Source organism: Heteronotia binoei, chromosome 19 (assembly GCF_032191835.1).
Source record: "Heteronotia binoei isolate CCM8104 ecotype False Entrance Well chromosome 19, APGP_CSIRO_Hbin_v1, whole genome shotgun sequence".
Taxonomy (NCBI): domain Eukaryota; kingdom Metazoa; phylum Chordata; class Lepidosauria; order Squamata; family Gekkonidae; genus Heteronotia; species Heteronotia binoei.
Window position 1 is genome coordinate 31355204 of NC_083241.1, and position 19307 is coordinate 31374510.

A 19307-nucleotide genomic window follows, 5' to 3' on the forward strand; every position below is an offset into this window, starting at 1 on the left:
TTGTATGGAGTTTGTATCCTGGAAATAACACTTCCGTCAGCACTGGAACAGGAATTGAAACAGCGGCTACCTGTTGCACGTATGTATTTTCATGGGATTAACGGAGATGCAAAATCACTACATGGATTGGAAAGACTGATATCTTCAGAAAGACCATTGACTTTATGGGAAAACGGTGAATGAAATTGGACTGGGTATTCTTCATGTGAACAGCAATTCTATAGTTTGCCTGCTCTTGATATAATGTTGTATATATTTTAGCGATTTGAGTCACAGTTACCTTTGGGTTAGGATCGTTCGTTTCCTGTGCGACCTCTTTCATTGTATATTGCCTCCTGGAGGTTGGCAATCCTGTATCCACCTCACCTAACCTGGCTGGGGCGTGGGCTGGGCCTCCACAGCTGCCCAGTAATGCTGACCCCTGATGCTGGTCTTTATAAACTGGGGCTGCTTATGCCTTTGCTTGTGGATATAAGACTTTTCAAACCCTGGCCTGCAAATGGGGAAGCTCTCCTGGGGTTCCCACATACAGCACTGTTCTTCCTGCACTCCATACTGGAAGGAAATAGCTGTCGATCTTTGGGTTTTGCGCCCAAATCTTTACCCTTTGCTCTGCTGCCACTCTGATGTCTTTAAAAAAGGTAGTCCCCTGCTCAAGCACCAGTTGTTTCTGATTCTGGGGTGACGTTGCATCACAATGTTTTCACAGCAGACTTTTTTACGGGGTGGTTTGCCATTGCCTTCCTCAGTCATCTACACTTTCCCTCCCAGCAAGCTGGGTACTCATATGACTGACCTCGGAAGGACGGTCTTTAGGCCCTTGTTAACATTATTTCCCTTCCTCCTTTTAAAGATGAATCGTGGCCCCTGCTGGCCCATACAATTCTTAAGCCACCACAAAATGAAAGCATTTGGCGATTGATTTCCCCACAATGGCAGAAATGGGGAGGTGAACGTTCAGATGCTGCTCTTGAACCTGCCGATGTTAGAGAGAGGCATTTTTAAATTGTACATTCAGTCTCAGAACCGCCTTTCAGGTGATCTTTCTTTTTTACCTGCTCAGTTCCTCCTTTTGGTGTTGCATGTGCTGCTCGAATTGCAAGAGGCTTCTGCCGGCAAACACCTCTCTGCACAATTGCTCTCAAGCCCCCCCCCCCACATATCTGTCCCCAGTCGGCATCTGGGGTGCCCCTCTGCAAAGGGCAGATGTGGGGCTTCATGCCCATGCCATTGCTCAAGTAGCCCATTGGCTTTGGTTTCTGCCACACATCACTGTTATATCAGCTTCAAACATTAGATTTACCGTACTTATCAGTTACTATGGGTTACTGTCATCTCCAGCAGCAGAATCGGATCCATTGCACTGTGGTTGCTTGAAAGCAGCATAGCTTTTAAAAAGTTTTAATCCAACAAGAAAGAGGCACCCGTTCTCAGATTTACAGCTGGGGGAAGACTACTTATTGCTGATGGACTTGTCATCCAGTGCTTCTGTAAAGCTCCAAATGGACTTTTGGGCAGTCACCGAGGAGGATAAAGTCTGCCATGTTGACTGAGTCCAACAGTCCAGCTAGCAATAGCCAGCGGGAGCCCCAAGGCCACTTGTAAGCAAAGCAAGATGGTGGTTGCTGATGGTCTCCCCGTGGTCCAAAACAGCATCATCTTTCAAATCTTCTCCAGTGCTTTGTATAATGTTTTCTCCGTTGATTAACATACGAGAGGGGAGAAAGTTTGGCTTTCCTACTGTGTTCATCCTCCAAGCATCCTCCTGTGTCCCAGACCAAAACCCACATTTAAATGTGCAGCAAAACACAGTGAACACACCGGAAGCTGTCTTAAGTGTGGACTCTTATCTGGGAGAACCGGTTTTGATTCCCCACTCCTCCACTTGCAGCTGCTGGAATGACCTTGGGTCAGCCATAGCTCTTGTAGGAGTTGTCCTTGAAAGGAGTTGTCCTTGTGAGAGTTCTCACAGCTCCACCCACTTCACAAGGTGTCTGTTGTGGGGGAGAAAGATAAAGGAGATTGTGAGCCACTCTGTGAAATCGAAGTGGAGGGCGGAATATGAATCCAATTTCTTCTTCTTATAGCAAATCAGACCCTCGGTCTGTCAAGTTGGTGTTGTCTAGGCTGGCAGCGGCTCTCTAGGGTCTCAATCAGAGGTCTTTCACATTGCTTATTACTTTAATCCTTTAAATTGGTGGTGTCAGGGATTGAACCTGGAACTTCTGCATGGAGAATGAACAAAAGGAAATGCTAGTTGACAAAGGGTGATTAAAATGTGTGGCTTGCTGCTAGAGAATGTAGTTATGGCCACAGGAATGAACAGCTTTCAAAGGCGATTGAATAGATCCATGGAGGATGTTGCTACCAGTCATGGTGACTAAGAGGAACCTCCACATTCAGAGGCACTAATCCTCTGAATCCCAGGGCCGGGAGGCAACCTCAGGGGAAGATTGTCCCTGAGCTAAAAGAGGCTAGGCTAAATTCCACCAGACTGAATGCTAGACTAGATGGACCATTGGTCTGATCCAGCAGGATTCTTCTTATGTTCTTATGAAGGCCGCGATCTCTGTGGCCTGTTGTTGGCCCTCCAGAGGATCCAGTTGGTCACTGAGACAGGATGCTGGATTAGATGGACCACTGGCCTGATCCAGCAGGGCTCTTCTGATGCTCTTATCAGGGCAGGCCTCAGCCTCTATGTCCTGTTCTTGGCCCTCCAGAGAAACTGGTTGGCCACTGTATGAGACGGGATGCTGGACAAGATGGACCACTGGTCTGATCCAGCAGGACTCTTCTTATATTCAAAGCAGAGGCACAGCCTCTCCCAAATTGTAGCTTGCATCAGAATCCTTGCCAGTTTCTGATGTTTTCCAATCTCACAGAGTTGATTTTTGTTGTTGTTCAGTCGCATAGTTGAGTCCGACTCTTTGCGACTCCATGGACAAAGTCACGCCAGGCCCTCCTGTCTTCCACTGAAGTCTGCTCAAATTTGTGTTTGTTACATCAGTAACGCTGTCCAGCCATCTCATCTTTTGCCGTCCCCTTTTTCTTTTGCCTTCTGTCTTTCCCACATCAGGATCTTCTCCAGTGAGTGCTCCCTTCTCATTTGGTGGCCAAAGTATTTGAGCTTCAGCTCCAGCATATGACTTTCCAGGGAACAGCCAGGGTTGATTTCCCTTAGGACTGACTGACTTGATCTTCTTGCAGTCCAAGGGAGTCTCAAGAGTCTTCTCCAGTACCACATCTCAAAAGCATCTATTCTTCTGCACTCAGCCTTCCTTATGGTCCAGCTCTCACAGCCATACATTACTTCTGGGAATACCATCGCTTTGGCTATATGGGCTTTTGTTGGCAGGGTGATGTCTCTACTTTTTAATTATACTGCCCAGGTTCGCCATAGCTGTCCTCCCAAGGAGCAAACGCCTTTTAATTTCATGGCTTCTGTCACTATCTGCAGTGATCTTGGACCCCAGAAATGTGAAGTCTGTCACTACTTCCATATCTTTCCCTTCTATTTGCCAAGGTGTAATGGAGCCAGATGCCATGATCTTAGTTTTTTTTGATGTTGAGTTTCAAGCCTACTATTTTGCTGTCCTCTTTCACCCTCAACAAGAGGTTCTTTAGGTCCTCCTCACTTTCTGCCATTAGAATAGTGTCATCTGCATATCTGAGGCTGTTGATATTTTTCCTGGCAATCTTCATTCCGGCTTGTGCTTCATCCAGGCCAGCATTCTGTATGATGTACTCTGCATATAAATTAACTAAGCAGGGTGACAATATACATCCTTGTCGAACTCCTTTTCCTATTCTAAACCAATCAGTTGTTCCATATCCCATTCTGACAGTTGCTTCTTGACCCTTATACAGGTTTCTCAGGAGACATGTGAGGTGGTCTGGTACTCCCATCTCTTTAAGGACTTGCCACAGTTTGATAAGAAGGTGTAAACCATATGGCCACAGAAGCTCTTGCCCTGATTCCTGCTTCAGGGGGCCAAGGAGAACAGACCTTTCCTAATGTAGCTTACTTGGGTCCAGATGTCACCTTCTGCATTTGTTTTTTCACTCTCTGTTTGGTGTAGTGGTTAAGTGTATGGGACTCTTAACTGGGAGAATCGGGTTTGATTCCCCACTCCGCCACTTCCACCTGCTGGAATGGCCTTGGGTCAGCCATAGCTCTCCCAGAGTTGTCCTTGAAAGGGCAGCTTCTGGGAGAGCTCTCTCAGCCCCACCTACCTCACAGGGTATTTGTTGGGGGGGGGGAGGGAAGGTAAAGGAGATTGTGAGCTGCTCTGAGATTCCGAGTGAAGGGCAGGATGTAAATCCAGTATCATCATCATCATCTTCTCTGGGTGAACTGTGGGATTTCTCAAGGCCTAAACAGTCTGCTCCATGCCTGAATGCTTGTTCTGCCAATCTTTTGCACAGTGCTGGAACTGCCCATACTGGAGAAAAGAAACTGGCTGATACACCTGCACTACATCCGCAAAGACTATGAAACGTGTAAGGTAAGAGTGTAATGCTTTGGGGAAGGTTCTTCCAGAGCTGGGGAAAGCATAGAAGAGAGCAACCGAGGTGATTAGGATGTCGGAGCACTTTCTTTATGAGGAATGGCTGAAGAGTCTGAGACTTTTCAGTTTGGAAAAGTGACAACTAAGTGTGTGGGGGGGGACAAGATAGAGGTTTATAAAAGTATGCACAACATGGAGGGAGTTGACAAAGAGACCTTTTTTCTCCCTCTCCTCAAATACTAAGGGCACCCAGTGAAGCCAATGAGCAGTAGATTCAGGATGGAGAAAAGGAAATACTTCTTTATACAGAGAATGATTAAAATGTGGGGTTGGCTGCCAGAGGGTGGAGTGATGTTCACAGGCACAGATGGCTTTAAAAGAAGATTAGAGAGATTCTCCCAGTAGCTACAGCCAAAAGAAACCTGTACGTTCTGAGGCAATAAACCTGCGAATACCAGCACTAGGAGGCTACATCAGGGAAGGTCTCAGTTGGCTCCTGTGTGAGGATGCTGGACTAGATGGACCGCTGGTTTGATCCAGCAGGGTTCTTCTTAGGTTCTTAAATCTTCTTTGGGAAAGAGAGAGAACCCAGATCCTTGTGTTGGATATGGATACTTAGTTTTCCTTGAGTCTTCAGATGTCTGGTTTCCCAGTCCCCAACTCATCCTTTTAAGCATTTATATCCTGCTTTTCTCCAAAAAGAGATCCATAGCTCCTAACAGCAGAAAGAACACTGCATAACATTGCAATCAAACCATGGTTCGAGGTCTGGGTATTCACTGTTGGCTCCCTCTCACCCCCTTCCCCTCTTCCATAAAATTTCTTCCCTAATTTACTATAGCCATACTTTTTCAAGATTGCATTTTGTACTCAAAGCACTTTGATTTGAAAGTCTTATACTGATGCTAAGCAAGTACTTACTGCTGTTAACTCAAATTATGAGGGAAAGCCACATTCTTGGAGTCTCTGACTGGTAGCTCATGAGCTTTTTGGGAGCTTGCTGGATGCTGCAAATAGTTTATTCATCCACTGAAGCAGGGGCTCTCAGCCTTTCATGGCTTCTAGCTCGCCAGTCGTTCTATCAAAGAACCTGGATCCTTCCACGGTAGGAACAAAAGACTGATTTTTCTAAGAAGATCATTGACAGGTATTTGATAGCATTCAATTATTGCTGCTAGTGAGCTAAAAGGTCCCAGATGGATAATCCATGACAGGGTCGCTTTGGCATGTCACACTTGAAGGTGGACGTGAGAATTGAGAGAGGGAATTCTTAAGAACATAAGCGAAGGAATGTTGGATCAGGCCAGTGGCCCATCCAGTCCAACATTTCTGTGTCACACAGTGGCCAAGACCCAGTGGCCGTCCTGAGGTCCATTAGTGGGACCAGAACTCCAGAAGCCCTAACACTTATGCCCTCCAAGCACCAAGAATACAGAGCATCACAGACAGCGGGTTCCATCTATATGTTGCTTCATATAGTAAGTGTTATGAACCTGGCGTCCCACCTGGACTGCTTCTGTGTATTATTGGTGGTATGCATACTGGTGGCTGAGAACTACTGCTGTAGAACAGCTTGATTGGAGTCCAGTAGCGTCTTAAAGACTAGCGAGATTTTTGAGGTGCGAGCTTTCAAGAATCAAAAATCCCTTTGTCAGATAACAAGGGAGCTTTGACTCTCTGGAGCTCATTCCCTGAAAAACTTGTTGGTCTCTAAGATGCTCCTGGATTCAAATCTAGCTCTTCTACTGCAGACCAGCACAACTACCCTCTTGAAAACTGGAAGACTCAGGAAGATATTGCTCTAGGCTTTTTAAAACATCTTTTATTTCATAAGCTTTTCCTATGTGCTGTTTCAGTGGCAGCTTCATTTGGGGTTTTCTTCCTAGTCATATTCTGTTTCTGGGACAGGAGGAAGTAGTTAGGGATATTTTTTTTCATTACTCAGAGGTAGTTCTCACTAAAGACAAGGTTGGCAGCCTTTCAAACCCCTACTAACTTGGGAAGCTCCCTGTACATTGTTTCATTCATTATTTCTTAACCCTAACTGGTGATGGGGAGTGACGTCAGGTCAAAGCCAACTTATGGCAATCCCGTAGAGTTTTCAAGGCTAGAGAGGAACAGAGGTGGTTTGCTTTCACCTGCCTCTGTGTGGTGACCCTGGACTTCCTTGGTGGCCTCCCATCCAAGTATTACCCAGGACCAACACTCCTTAGTTTGGAGAGCTGACGAGATCAGGCTAGCATGAGTGTAGCAAACTCTAGCTTCCAATTTTCCTCTAGTGTGGTGCGATACAGCCTGGCTGCAGCTATGGCCATGGAACCTTGCAGATGCTTACCTGTCCAGGCAGCTTCCCCTGTCTCACCGAATAGTCTGAGAGGCCAAAGGGAGGTGCAGCCCACAGTGCAATCTGGGGAAGAAATCTCCATTAATGAATGAATGAAATTGATGCTGGGGAATTCTGTGCAAGCAGAAGCATGGCAAAGACGCTTCCATCACATGTGAATGGGGGCCCATCTGGTCTCGGGACCTGCATGGAGCCAGCATGATGTAGTAGTTAAGAGTGTTGGACTCTAATCTGGAAAACCAGGTTTAATTCCCCCTCTCTGCATTTTAAGCCTGCTGGGTGACCTTGGGCCAGTCACAGTTCTCCCAGAACTCTCGCATCCCCACCTCCCTCACAAGGTCGCCTGTTGTGGGGACAGGAAGGGAACGCAATTATAAGCCTCTTTGAAACTCCTTGGAGTACAGAAAAATAGGCTATAAAAACCTCCTCCTCTTCTTCTTCAGGGAAAATGCACCTGTCATGATTGAAAAATTGAATGGCAGTTAAAAATAGGGGGAGGGATAAAATTGTGCTTTAGTGGTTCTAGCAGGGCACGCTCTTGCTTCAAACTAAGGAGAAAAGCATTGGCTTATTTTTGTTTTTTTAAAAGAACAAAAGCAGGAGCTTCGCTGAGCTTTTTTTAAAAAAATTGAAAATAGAAAAACAGAATCAAGTAACGAATGCATGTAAAGTTGAATGTTAAAACTAGCATCAGACACAAAATATCAACAGACGTCAATCAAGAAATTATCGGATCAATTAATTCTTTACTCCATGTATGATGGACAAAGCCCCGTGCCTAACAGAAGGTCCTCCATTATATAAAAATGACTTTCTTTAACCTATTTTGTCTCAAATGTATATATGTCATCAGTCTTCCTAATTTTGCAAAAACCCCACCCCCATTATTGATGGGGCTATTAACAGCCTTCCATTTGGAAGTGAGACAAGAGATTGAAGGACTTTAATACATCGAAGGTAATTTATGATTAGTGTAGTGAAAAGACAGAGTGTACCTCTAGGGCTATTCATCCCAGCTCTTAATTTTACAGGCGATGAATAGCTATTGCACTTGAGGGGCAGGAATCTCTTGCTGTAGCGTCACCTGTACAGAAGCTATTGCTTTAATGGCAAAAGAGTAAAATAAAAGGACACTAGAAGACAATTAAGCAAAAGAGGGGAACCTCACACAAAAGAGAGCCCCATTTCTTGGATAATTTGACTTTAAAAAGCGCTTTAGCAGGATGGACAAATTATCCAGCAAAGAGAGAATGGTTAGATTATTGTGTTTTTTGCTTCAGAGACAGAATAGGCTTGTGCATTCGGTATATACTTTCCCTTAATGAAAGCTGGATTAATTTCAAGGCAAGACCATTTTATCAAAAAGCTCAGATGTTGGGTTATTAACCATACTGTTCACCCAGTCTAAAACGTCTTGAAAACCGGGTTACTAAAATGTGGCTTCCTTTCACTTTGCGTTTCAGATTGCTATAAAAGAGCAACTTCAGGAGAGCCATGGAATGTGTGAATATGCGGTCTACGTGCAAGGTAAAGATCTGGTGATGCTGATATGCTTCAAGCTTGAAGTGCACCAGTTGTTTCTAAATGTTAAGTTAAACTTGATGAGTTGGATCAAAACTACATCTTCTGTTAGTGGAAGGGGAGGTGTAATTTCTCCCAGTTCCCTCTCCCCCACTGCAGACCCCTGATTTGCCCCTTGTGATATTTCTGAGGATACCATTTGAGGAGGGTGACATCACTTCCAGGTAATGATCTAGGAATTTTCCCTCATCTTTATGGTAAAGTCCATAGAGAGATGGTGAAATTCCTAGAGTGTCACTATAGAGGCAGTTTTCCAGCCTGTTCCCCGGGAACAGCATTTCAGGGAGGTCTTGGGTAGCAGGGCAAAGACAGTCCTTGAGACCTACTGCCAATTGGAAGAGGCAGTCTTGGGCTACTTTGATCAATGATCCAGCTTGGTATAGGACAGCTTCATATGCCCCCCTCTGTTCCCGGCTTCCCTACAGACGAGACAGAGAATTCACAGGCTGCCATTCTCCTCTACACACCCCAGCCTTGCCCAGGATGCAGCCAGGTACCTCCTGGGGTGGGGGGAATCCCCAGATTAACAAGTGTTGTTGCATTTCAGCTTTGATATTTCGCTTGGAAGGGAAGATTCAAGAGTCATTGGAACTCTTCCAGACTTGTGCTATTCTCAGTCCTCAGAGCGCAGACAACCTCAAGCAGGTGGCTCGGTCACTGTAAGTGCCCTTTTCCTCCTCCAGAAAGGAGGTGTCGCACGGGGTGGGGGGGCCAACAACTGTTTTGGCTCAATTATCTGTCGCATTTGCATGGAGGTGAACTCCTTAATCAGGCCTCCATCTTTCCAATTAAAGGAGCCTCCAAATTGGTTTAACATCTCTGATCTCTTAGAGGCTCAGAGCGTGTGACGTTTTTACATCTTTAAATGTTACATTAAAAAAAAAACCTCCGACATTTTATCGATCGCCATTTTAAAACACAAAGTTATCCTTCCCAGCCTCTAAATACTTGCCTGTACAGTCCTTGCTGTCTTGTGTTTTGATTAATTTATTTCTTAAAACATTGATTTCTGGCTTTCCTCATGGTTCAAGGAGGCTTACGATGACAGTTATAAACATCTTCAGCTTAGAACTGAAAACAAAACAGCAACCTTCCAATCTCTTCTGCCTCTGGCTCCCCTCTTTAAAAGACACCTGCCATTCAAGCCCCCTCCAAAGCCCTGGCAAACAGGCAGGCTGGGCAGTGCCTCCTGAAGATCTCCAAGGGAGCCGGGGGAGTCCCCTTCACCTCTGCAGGGAAGAAGATATTAGATTTATATCCCGCCCTCCACTCCAAATCGCAGAGTCTCAGAGCAGCTCACAAAGGACACTCACAGCAGCTGCCCTTTCAAGGACAACTCCGCGATAGCTATGGCTGACCCAAGGCCATTCCAGCAGCTGCAAGTGGAGGAGTGGGGAATCAAACCCAGTTCTCCCAGATGAGAGTCAGCGCACTTCACCACTACACCAAACTGAGTCTCACAGAAACAGAGCCCCAATGGGAAAGGCTCAGGCTCTGGTCGATACTAGGGCAGGGCCACCCTAAGTGGTGGGATAGCCAACAGACTGGCTGCATGACAACTGTAGATGGGCCTTCCCTAAGTGAGGATTGCTGTCATACCATTATTATCAGCATTAACATATTTGATACTGGAAGGCAGCTGACATCCTCTTATTTGCCCAGTGCATGCTGTACAGACCTGTTAGGGTTTTTTGCCCCCAGGTGATGTAACAATCTCTGTCTATAAAGGTGCAAGGGAGGAGAGAACTCTCTCCCCTCCAGTGAAGACTTTCTGGCTAGCTAAGTCAAGATGGGTAGTCATGTTAGTTTGTCTGTAGCAGTAGAAAAAGTGCAAGAGTCCAGTAGCACCTTATGAGATTTATGGGAGGGGTGGGAGCTTTTGTGAGTTGCTGCTCACTTCTTCAGGTACAGCTAGAATGGGAGTCCATCTGTCCTATATTTCGGAGTAGTTTCAGATGCCGAATGACATGAGCACAAATATAACAAAGGAGAATCACGGGGAGATAGCAACCAGAAAAGACACCGTGATTAAATTACGAAAACATATAAAGTCAATATTAACAAGTTAATCCAAAATCTTTAAATGTGATATTATCACAATTCATTCATGAGCAGGCAAATGACAATAGAAAGTGTAATTGGATTAGGTGAAATGTGCAGCGAGGTAGTAGACATGGAGAAATCAGCATTGGAAATGAGACAGGAAACCTTGGTCTTGATTCAGTCCAGGAGAATAGCTCTTCATTATCAGTTGCAATTCAGCCATCTCTATTTCTAATATCCCTTTAAAACTCTTTTGTAAGAGAACTGCTACTCAGCAACTGGATGTCCTAGAAAGCTAAAATGTTCCCCTGCTGGCTAGCTAAGAACAGCTGTGGAGATGTGGAATGAATCCGTTCCCTCAGTGCTTTACCTGGTCTGCTTTCTTGGGCCAGTTACAGCTGTTCTGCTTGGCTGTCCATCACAGCCCTCCTCCTCCTCAGCCAAGCTCCCCTCAGGCCCGTTGACTGGACAACAGCATCTTGCAACGAGGACAGAGGAAAAGGGAGCTGTGAAATTTCGTTGCAGGTTTCTTCTGGGGAAGCACAAATCAGCCATTGAAGTGTACACTGACGCGGCCAAACTCAACAACAAGGACTGGGTACGCATGAGGCTCTCCTTTCCACTGCCTAAATATAAGGGCCTAGAGCAGGGGTCCCCAACCTTTTCAAGCCTACAAGCACCTTTGGAGTTTCGACATAAGGTGTGGTGGGCACAATCACAGAATGGCTGCCACAGGAAGCGCAGCCAACATCGGAATGTCTTTTGCAGGAGGTGGAACCAACTGCACAACATTAGGGAGCGAAGTCATTTATAGTTCTAATATAAGCACCTCTTTGGCACGTCTTTAAATCCGCACAGCCAATCAGAAGCGCTGCTGGGCAAAAGCACCTTCCGCTTTCTAAAAGCGCTTAGTGGGCACCAGGCAGGGTGTCGGCGGGCGCTGTGGTGCTGTGTTGGGGACCCCTGGCCTAGAGAGAGAGAGAATGTGTGTGTGTGAATGTGTTGAGCAGCCCCAGCTGGTCCTCAGAACAGCGCTCACAAAGAGTGGTAGGTGCAGCTGCATAACAATCCCTGGATTAGGAGAGCCGGCAGCCAGCCAGCCAGCAGGGGCTTTGCCACACCCCCAGCAGCCCTCATTAACCTCTGGAGACACTAATCCGGGATCGGGCTAAATGCTGAGGCAGCCTTTTGATTCATCTGGGCAGGAATTGCTCTGGATTTCTTTGAGTCCAGCTAGGTTCTAGATAAACGGTTCCCATGATGATTGTGGGCACATGTGTGGCCAAGGATATGCTGGGGCTATTCACGTATAGGAGAAAGTAACTGGAAACTTGAAACTGCTTCAACAACATAAAATGAATAATTTTCTAGCTTAGCATACAGAACTGCACTGTTCAGCATATATGAAACGTAAAACTTTTAAAGAGAGTTGTGGCGCAGTCCCAAAGCAGCGTTAACAGCCTTCAAGGGCTGTTGTTTTAAAGGCTTTGACACCCTTCTCAGGGGGCGAGAGTCTGACTTAAATTTTTGTTGCCGTCAATTCATAACTGACTTATGGCAATCCCTGGTGGGGTTTTCAAGGCCAGAGATGTTCAGAGGCGGTTTGCCGTTGCCTGCTTCCTTGTCACCATCCCCTGGTGGTCTCCCATCCAATTACCAACCTTGGCCGACCCTGCTTAGCTTTCTGAGAACTGATGAGATTGGGCTAGCCTCGGCCATCTAGGGCAGAGCAGGTTTGCTTAGGATCATGCTATTAATACGCAGGCTCATCAGCCAAGGGTGGGGGGCAACTGTCTTTCAGGCAGGGGTCGGTTTGTAAAAAACTAGGTGGCGGAGCTCATTAGCATAACTCATTAGCATATGTCACCACCACCCAGCCAGCCCAAGCAGACTTTGCTTGCCTGGGGCTCTCCTGGGCCGCCCCCCCAGTCAAAAGGCCAGCAAGCCACCTGCTGCCCAAAATCACATAAGAAGTGGGGAAAGGGTGGCATGGGCTTCTCCAGAGGTTAATGAGGGCTGCTGGGGGTGTGGCAAAGCCCCTGCTGGCTGGCTGGCTGGCTGCCCGCTCTCCTAATCCAGGGATTGTTATGCAGCTGCACCTACCACTCAACGGACAAGATAGTTGGGGAGGAAGAGGGGGAACCCTCAGAAAGGTTCAGGAGCTGTGCTTCTGTGAGCTCCTGCTGAATCTGCTTTCAGAGAGCCTGCTGCGTCAGTCGTAGCTGGGGAGGCATCTAATTGTTTTTAGGAGGCATGAAATTCTATTGTTCTGCCAGGATTGCCTGGTATGCATTCTCTGTTGACACTGCTTGCCATCTGTGCTGATCAGCATGAAAATACTTTCATAGCGTGTGTCGTAAGGTATTTAAAGCTTCCCCACATCTGGTAGGAATATATTCCATAGAGGACGGGCACTTAACCTTAACACAGTGGCGGCTGTTTATCTGGAACTGGCTCATTTCCATCTGAGGATAGTATCTAGAAGTTCTGCAGGCTTCTGGTGAGGCTTGCTTCAGACAAAAGGAAACACTTCTTTCCACAGAAGGTGATTAAAATGTGGAGTTCGCTGCCAGAGGGTGTAGTGAATGCCACAGAAACAGACAGTTTTAAAAGGGGATTAGATAGATTCATGGAGGAGAAGTCTATCAGTGGCTACTAGCTTATAATGACTGATGGGAGCCTCTGAATCCCAGTGCCAGGAGGCAACTCCAGGGAAAGGCCTCCATGCCCTGTTGTTGGCCCTTCAGAGGAACTGGTTGCAAGACAAGATGCTGGACTAGATGGACCACTGGTCTGATCCGGCAGGGCTCTTCTGATGTTCTCATGTTCTAGTGCTGAAATGACATGCTGATTTGTCATATCATGGCATTTCTCTTTCTTCCTGTTACATAAGGTGGCTGCGTTTGCCATCTAATATTTTGTTTTCTGCATGCATGAACTAATGCTTCACCGTCAAGACCAAGGTCTGGATTAGTTGTAAAATTCTAGCGGCCGTTGTTAAAAGAAGGCTCAGCTAATTTGCCAAGGCAGATCTCTTTGCCAGGTTCCCAGTTGTATTGCTCTAAACAGCATCCTTCCTGGGAATTAAGATCATCGGAAGAGGCCCCCCAGCCACCAATCAAAGAAGCTCCTCTGATGGATACACAAGAGAGGGCCTTTTCAGTGGCAGCCCCATCATTATGGAACAACTTCCCCAGGAAGGTATGCCTGGCCCCCACACTTTTGATCTTCAGGAGGCTGTTGAAGACAAGTTTTATTGAGGACTGTATTTGACTGACTTAGTTTTTTATTTATTGGCAGTCCTAATGTTGAGATTTTTAAATTCTGGTCTGTTACATGTAGGTAGGTAGGTAGGTAAGAAGGAACGAAGGAAGGAAGGATCTTTGACTATGGGGATAACTAATCACCGTCCACATTTTTGAAACTGGAAGACTACCTAAGTAAAAATATTTCACTCATAAAGAGGTACAGGTAAGAGGTTGCACTGAGCAGTTCTCTGTCTTAGAAAATGTTTAGCCAGTGTGATGGTACAACCCAGGGGTTGTTTTGTAGAAAAATAGGTGGTGGAGCTCATCCAGGGATTGTTATGCAGCTGCATCTACTATTTAATGGACAAGGTGGGGAGGAGGAGGGGGAACCCTCAGAAAGGTTCAGGAGCTGTGCTCCTGTGAGCTCCTGCTGAATCAGAGGCCTGGTACAACCTTTTGATTGTTTGTGTTGTCTGAGTGTTTTACTGTCTTCATACAGTGAACTCAAGGCCAGCCTTTTTGGCACGCACACAGTAACCAGAAATGTGGTGGGTTATTTTTACCAGTGTCCTCTTTTCTTTCCCTCTTTAGGAGATCTTCCACAACTTGGGCATCTGCTACATGTATCTAAAACAGTTCAATGAGGTAACGTACTGCAATGCAGGGGTCCCCAACACAGTGCCCACATTGGCACACCTCTTTTGGTGCCCTCCAAGCGTTTTTAGGAAGTGGGTGGGGCCAAGGAGGGCTTTTGTTCGGCAAGGTTTCTGATTCGCTGTGCAGATTTAAAAAAAAATGTTGCTTTGGCAGCAGCTGCCAGCACAGTCTGAGGATGTGCACTGTGTGCACTGAAGTTAAGCCATGTCAATCTTTTTGTGGCTCCGTCTGCTTCCTGTGGCAGCTTCTTTGGCATTTAGGACTATATGTGAGCTATTTTGTGGCTGTGCCCACCATGCCATGCCGGAATTCCAGATGTGCCCACAGGCTTACAAAGGTTGGGAGCCTCTGCTGAAATGTAAGCTGGTATGGTGTGTTAGTTAAGAGTGTCAGATTACGATCTATGCCCTGTTGTTAGCCCTGCAGAGAAACTGGCTGGCCACTGTGTGAGACAAGAGGCTAGACTAGATGGTCCCTCTGGTCTGATCCAGCAGGGCTGATCTTATGTTCTTGGCCTCTATACCCTGTTGTTGGCCCTCCAGAAGAACTGGCTAGCCCCTGTGTGACAGAAGATGCTGGACTAGATGGACCTCTGGTCTGATCCAGCAGGGCTCTTCTGATGTTCTTATGATGGCCTCAACCTTTAAGCCCCGTTGTTGGTCCTCCAGAGAACTGGTTGGCTGCTGCATTAGATAGGATGCTGGACTAGATGGACTGCTGCTGTGATCCAGCAGGGCTCTTCTGATGTTCTAATGAGGCTGGGTTTGAGATTTCAACCCTTGCCATGGAAGGTCACATGTTGGATGACCTTGGGCCAGTCACACACTCTCAGCCTAGGCCTAGAGCAGTGTTTCCCAAAGTGGGCGATATTGCCCCCTGAGGGGCGCTGGAATGATCCAGGGGAGCGGTAGTAGCCTCGGATGCAATTGGGGGGCGATGAATAAAAATAAGGGAGCGGTGGAAGCATGAAGGGAGAGGAGAGGAGAGAAGGGTGGGAGGTGTCAAAACATCACGTTTCTGGGAGGGGTCCAGAATTTCTAATTTAGAGAAAAATTCCAATTAACAAAAATAGAGGGTTCTTTTTTGTCTGCTACTTACTGCGATTTCACCCAATTAGACTAGCAATGAGGACCAGAACTCTTTCCAGTTAAAATATAAGAAGTAGTTTATTTACAAGGCAGAATAAAAAAATAGAGGTATACAGACAAACAAGAAAGACAGAAACAAAAAACCTTACTAGTCTATCCTAGCCAATACTTGCTATAGCTAGCAGCTTCTCAAGGTTGCTTGCAGTTTCTTTCTTAGCAATACAGTTCAAGTCAGGACAGTGGAAGCACTGAGGCAATTACACAAACTTCTCTGAAGAGTTTCAACCTGTAGCTTGCTCCTCACAAGGTTTTCTGCAGAGTGTCAAGCTTCTTACAGTCCTCTGGTTTCCAGGTGGTTGCATCTGTTGATTTCAGCCAACCAAAAATGACCCAGACACAGAGACCAATTTCCCACTCATCTTATGCGGCTTTCAAACTCCTCTTCTCAGCAGGGCTTCCCTCCAATTTCACACTATTTGCCCCAGTGCTGCAGCTAGTGTCCGCTTCTTCATGCCACAAACCAGGTTGTAGAGGTTTCTGTTTGCAGCGCGAAAAAGCCGAAGCTAGCTGCAGCCCCAGGGCAGATAGTGTGAAATCAGAGGAAAGCCCCGCTGAGAAGAGGAGCTTGGGAGCGGCGTAAGACGAGTGGAAAATCAGTCGGTGTCTTCTCAGGGTTGCCACTAAAATTTTATTTTTCATTTCCCTGATTTTCTCTGACCAACATTTGTCAATTTCCCTGACCACCATTCAAATATAACCACAAGTTAAAAAATGAATAGGTTGTGTTGCATTAATGCAAGGCTTAATGACATGTTCTACTCTACAACTACACAAGTCTCAACTGCAAAAATATTTGTCAAAGTAAGAGATTTAATATCAGCTTCTTTCAACATTAACTGCAGCAACATCTGTTTTGCAATTACACCAAAAATTACACCAAGACGCAAATTTCAACTCAAATAAACTCTGAATGCTAACAAGTAGAAACTTTCCAAAGCTGGGAAAGTTTCACTTTCACTTTCTGGTTCCAGAAAGTGTAATGAGCAGATCAGCAAGAAAGGAGGTGGAATTTCTGCAATCTGGAGAAGCAGAAAACCCTCATTTGCAATCTTTATTAGGGTTGCCAAGTCCAATTAAAGAAAAATCTGGGGACTTTGGGGGTGGAGCCAGGATACTTTGGGGGTGGAGCCAGGAGACATTGGGGGTGGAGCCAAGAACAAGGATGTGACAAGCATAATTGAACTCCAAGGGAGTTCTGACCATCACATTTAAAGAGACAGCACACCTTTTAAAATGCCTTTCTTCCATAGGAAATAATTAAGGATAGGGGCACCATATTTTGGGGCTCATAGAATTGGACCCCCTGGTCCAATTGTTTTGAAACTTGGGGGGTATTTTGGGGAAAGGCACTAGATGCTATACTAAAAATTTGGTGCCTCTACCTCAAAAAATAGCCCCCCCAGAGCCCCCAATACCCACGGATCAATTTCCTATTATTCCCTATGGTAATCGTTCTCCATAGGGAATAATAGAGTGCCTAGTAGACATTTCCCTCCCCCCCACCGCTTTCTAAAGGGGGGGAGGGCCTCCAAACTAGGGAATCCCCTGCCCCCTCCCTCTCTCACACACACACTTACCAGATCTTCCTCTGGACAACTCTACTTCCTGTGAAAACGAAAGCAAAAGAAAGGGAGGGGCCATTCTCAGAAGCCCTTTCTGCTTCCTGCCCAGCCTTAAAGGGGCAGACATTTTGCAAACGGCTCAGGAGCTCTACAACATGAAGCCTAAAGGTATGTTCTCCCCCCCCTCCACCCCCGCTTCCAGAGTTTTGAAGAGCGGGAGATGAGGCTGCGAACCCAGAAGTCTCCCGCCAGAGCGGGAGGTTTGGGAAGCCTAATCTTTATGCATGGGAGAAGTCAGGAAAGAGGGTGAGAGAGCTGGTACTTTGTAAACTCCAGCAGGAACAACCACATTTGCAAAATTTACTTTGCATGGTGCAGAGTAAAAAGTGCTAGTTGTCTGTGAAATCCAACAGTGGCAAAACTCATTTGCAACTCTGTGCTGGGTTTAGTAGGAGATAAAATGTCCATTCCATACACAAGCATGTCCCAAAAACACGCTTATTTTTATATGTAAGTTAAATGCAGTGCTAGCAGGTAGGAATGAAAACAGATGTTTAAAGTTTGTATATTGCTAAACGTTTAAACTAGCCTTGCTTTGCCAATGCTACAGGCAGACCTTGGAAATCATGCAGGGACAGAGCTCAACAAACACATTAGGTTGGTTGCTGGGGGTGGAGCTGAGAAAAAGGTGGAACTGGGAAAGGGCATAATGCAGTTTTATTTGTATTCTGCGACTTCTCTATTCCAGTTGCCACAAGAACAGATCATGCTCTTGCAGCAGCAGGTCAAAAATCCACTGCTTGGATATATTTTAATCACAATTTCCCTGACCAATTTCCATTTCCCTGACTTTCCAGAAAGTGGCAACCCTGCTTCTGCAGGGCCAGCACATGGGAGTAGGTGGGTAAGCGACCGCCTAGGCCAGGGTGCCACCCTGCCAGGGGGCGCTGCTGGGCACTTATGCATAACTGTAACTGACAGCAATGATTGTATGACAGTATGTATAATTGTGATTGATAGTAGTTATAGCACCTGTTTTATCTATTTTAATTAATTTATGTAATTGAACTGTATTTAAATCATTGTTTATTTTGTATTTTAACTAAATCATGGCACGCCATGTCTGTGAGCCGCCCTGAGCCCGCCTTTGGCGGGGGAGGGTGGGATATAAGAATAAAACTTACCTTACCTTACCTTACCCCCTTACTCCCCTTTCCCTTGTGGAACGATTGCGCCAGCCAGCAGGCAAGCCAAGAGCCCCAGGCGGTGCTGCCACACTGCCACTTTTCTTCGCAGGGCAAACATTGCCTGTGCTTGTCGGAGGTTTCCTTGGAAGAGCGCCCCATTTTATCGCTGCTTTCGGATTGAAAGCGGCTGGACAGTGGCACCTTCCCATTGTGTTAGTTGGAGCTGACAAGGGGAGGGTGGATAATAATGACAAAGAAATTTCAAAAATTCTCTATGTATGGGAATGTTACTAAAAATGTTAAAAACAGGGAAACTGCCCTATTTTTGTTCCTAAGCGCTGGCCAGCAGACTTTCCAGCGATCCTGCAGAAGCCGCCTAATCTCCTGCCTCAGCTCCCTCCATCTCTGGGACTCGTTGAACAATCTGCTGGTCTTGTGAAGAGGCTGCATCCCACCTGTGGGAGCTCATTAGCCTCTCCCACATTGGACGCACCAGTGGGAGGGCGGCTTCCATTTAATCCTTGCTAGCCTTGGAAATTGCCCCTCTTCTGTCCGTCTCAGGGAGCAAATCCACATCCATGCAAACCGTTGACTTTGCATTTTCTGCCGAGGCCCTGCCGGTGTCTTAACCTGCCATTAATGTCTGTGAAACATCCTCCCCTGCCACCGCTTACCACACGTGCTCCTTGCTCCGAGTCACGCAGACCTATAAAATATAATGAAGCCAGTAAAGCACGCTGGCTTTTTCCCTCTTTCGTAATGACTATCCGAACGCCGCATAACTCCTTTTACTCCCGTCAGCATTCCTCTCGCCTTCTTAATGTGCCGAAAAAAACCCTGCAACCTTTCATTCCTGTCCCACCAGCTGGGCCCTGGGGACGAAGAGAGGCCATTGCAATTCCCGTCATTGGAGGGAGATTAGCGATGTGCCCGGGAGGAGTTCTCTTCCTTTGTTGCAGCTCAGCAGACCTCTTGGCTCAGTGCTGGGGTAAGCGTTTTACAGAGAAAGAAAAAGAGAGATGTGCTCGG

General features: G+C 46.4%; 1 protein-coding gene across 3 annotated transcripts in view; it reads left to right on the forward strand.

The window, feature by feature from the left end:
• Window positions 1–19307, forward strand: part of BBS4 (Bardet-Biedl syndrome 4) — a 68398-nt gene that overhangs the window by 25587 nt on the left and 23504 nt on the right. Inside the window, exons 3-7 of one of the 3 annotated variants that reach the window (XM_060260189.1) lie at window positions 4426–4505; window positions 8316–8379; window positions 8981–9092; window positions 11002–11074; window positions 14316–14369. In XM_060260189.1, the coding sequence (XP_060116172.1) occupies window positions 4426–4505; window positions 8316–8379; window positions 8981–9092; window positions 11002–11074; window positions 14316–14369 (383 nt within the window). The remainder of the gene's footprint in view (window positions 1–4425; window positions 4506–8315; window positions 8380–8980; window positions 9093–11001; window positions 11075–14315; window positions 14370–19307) is intronic. The other 2 variants (XM_060260190.1, XM_060260191.1) reach the window with 2 other exon arrangements.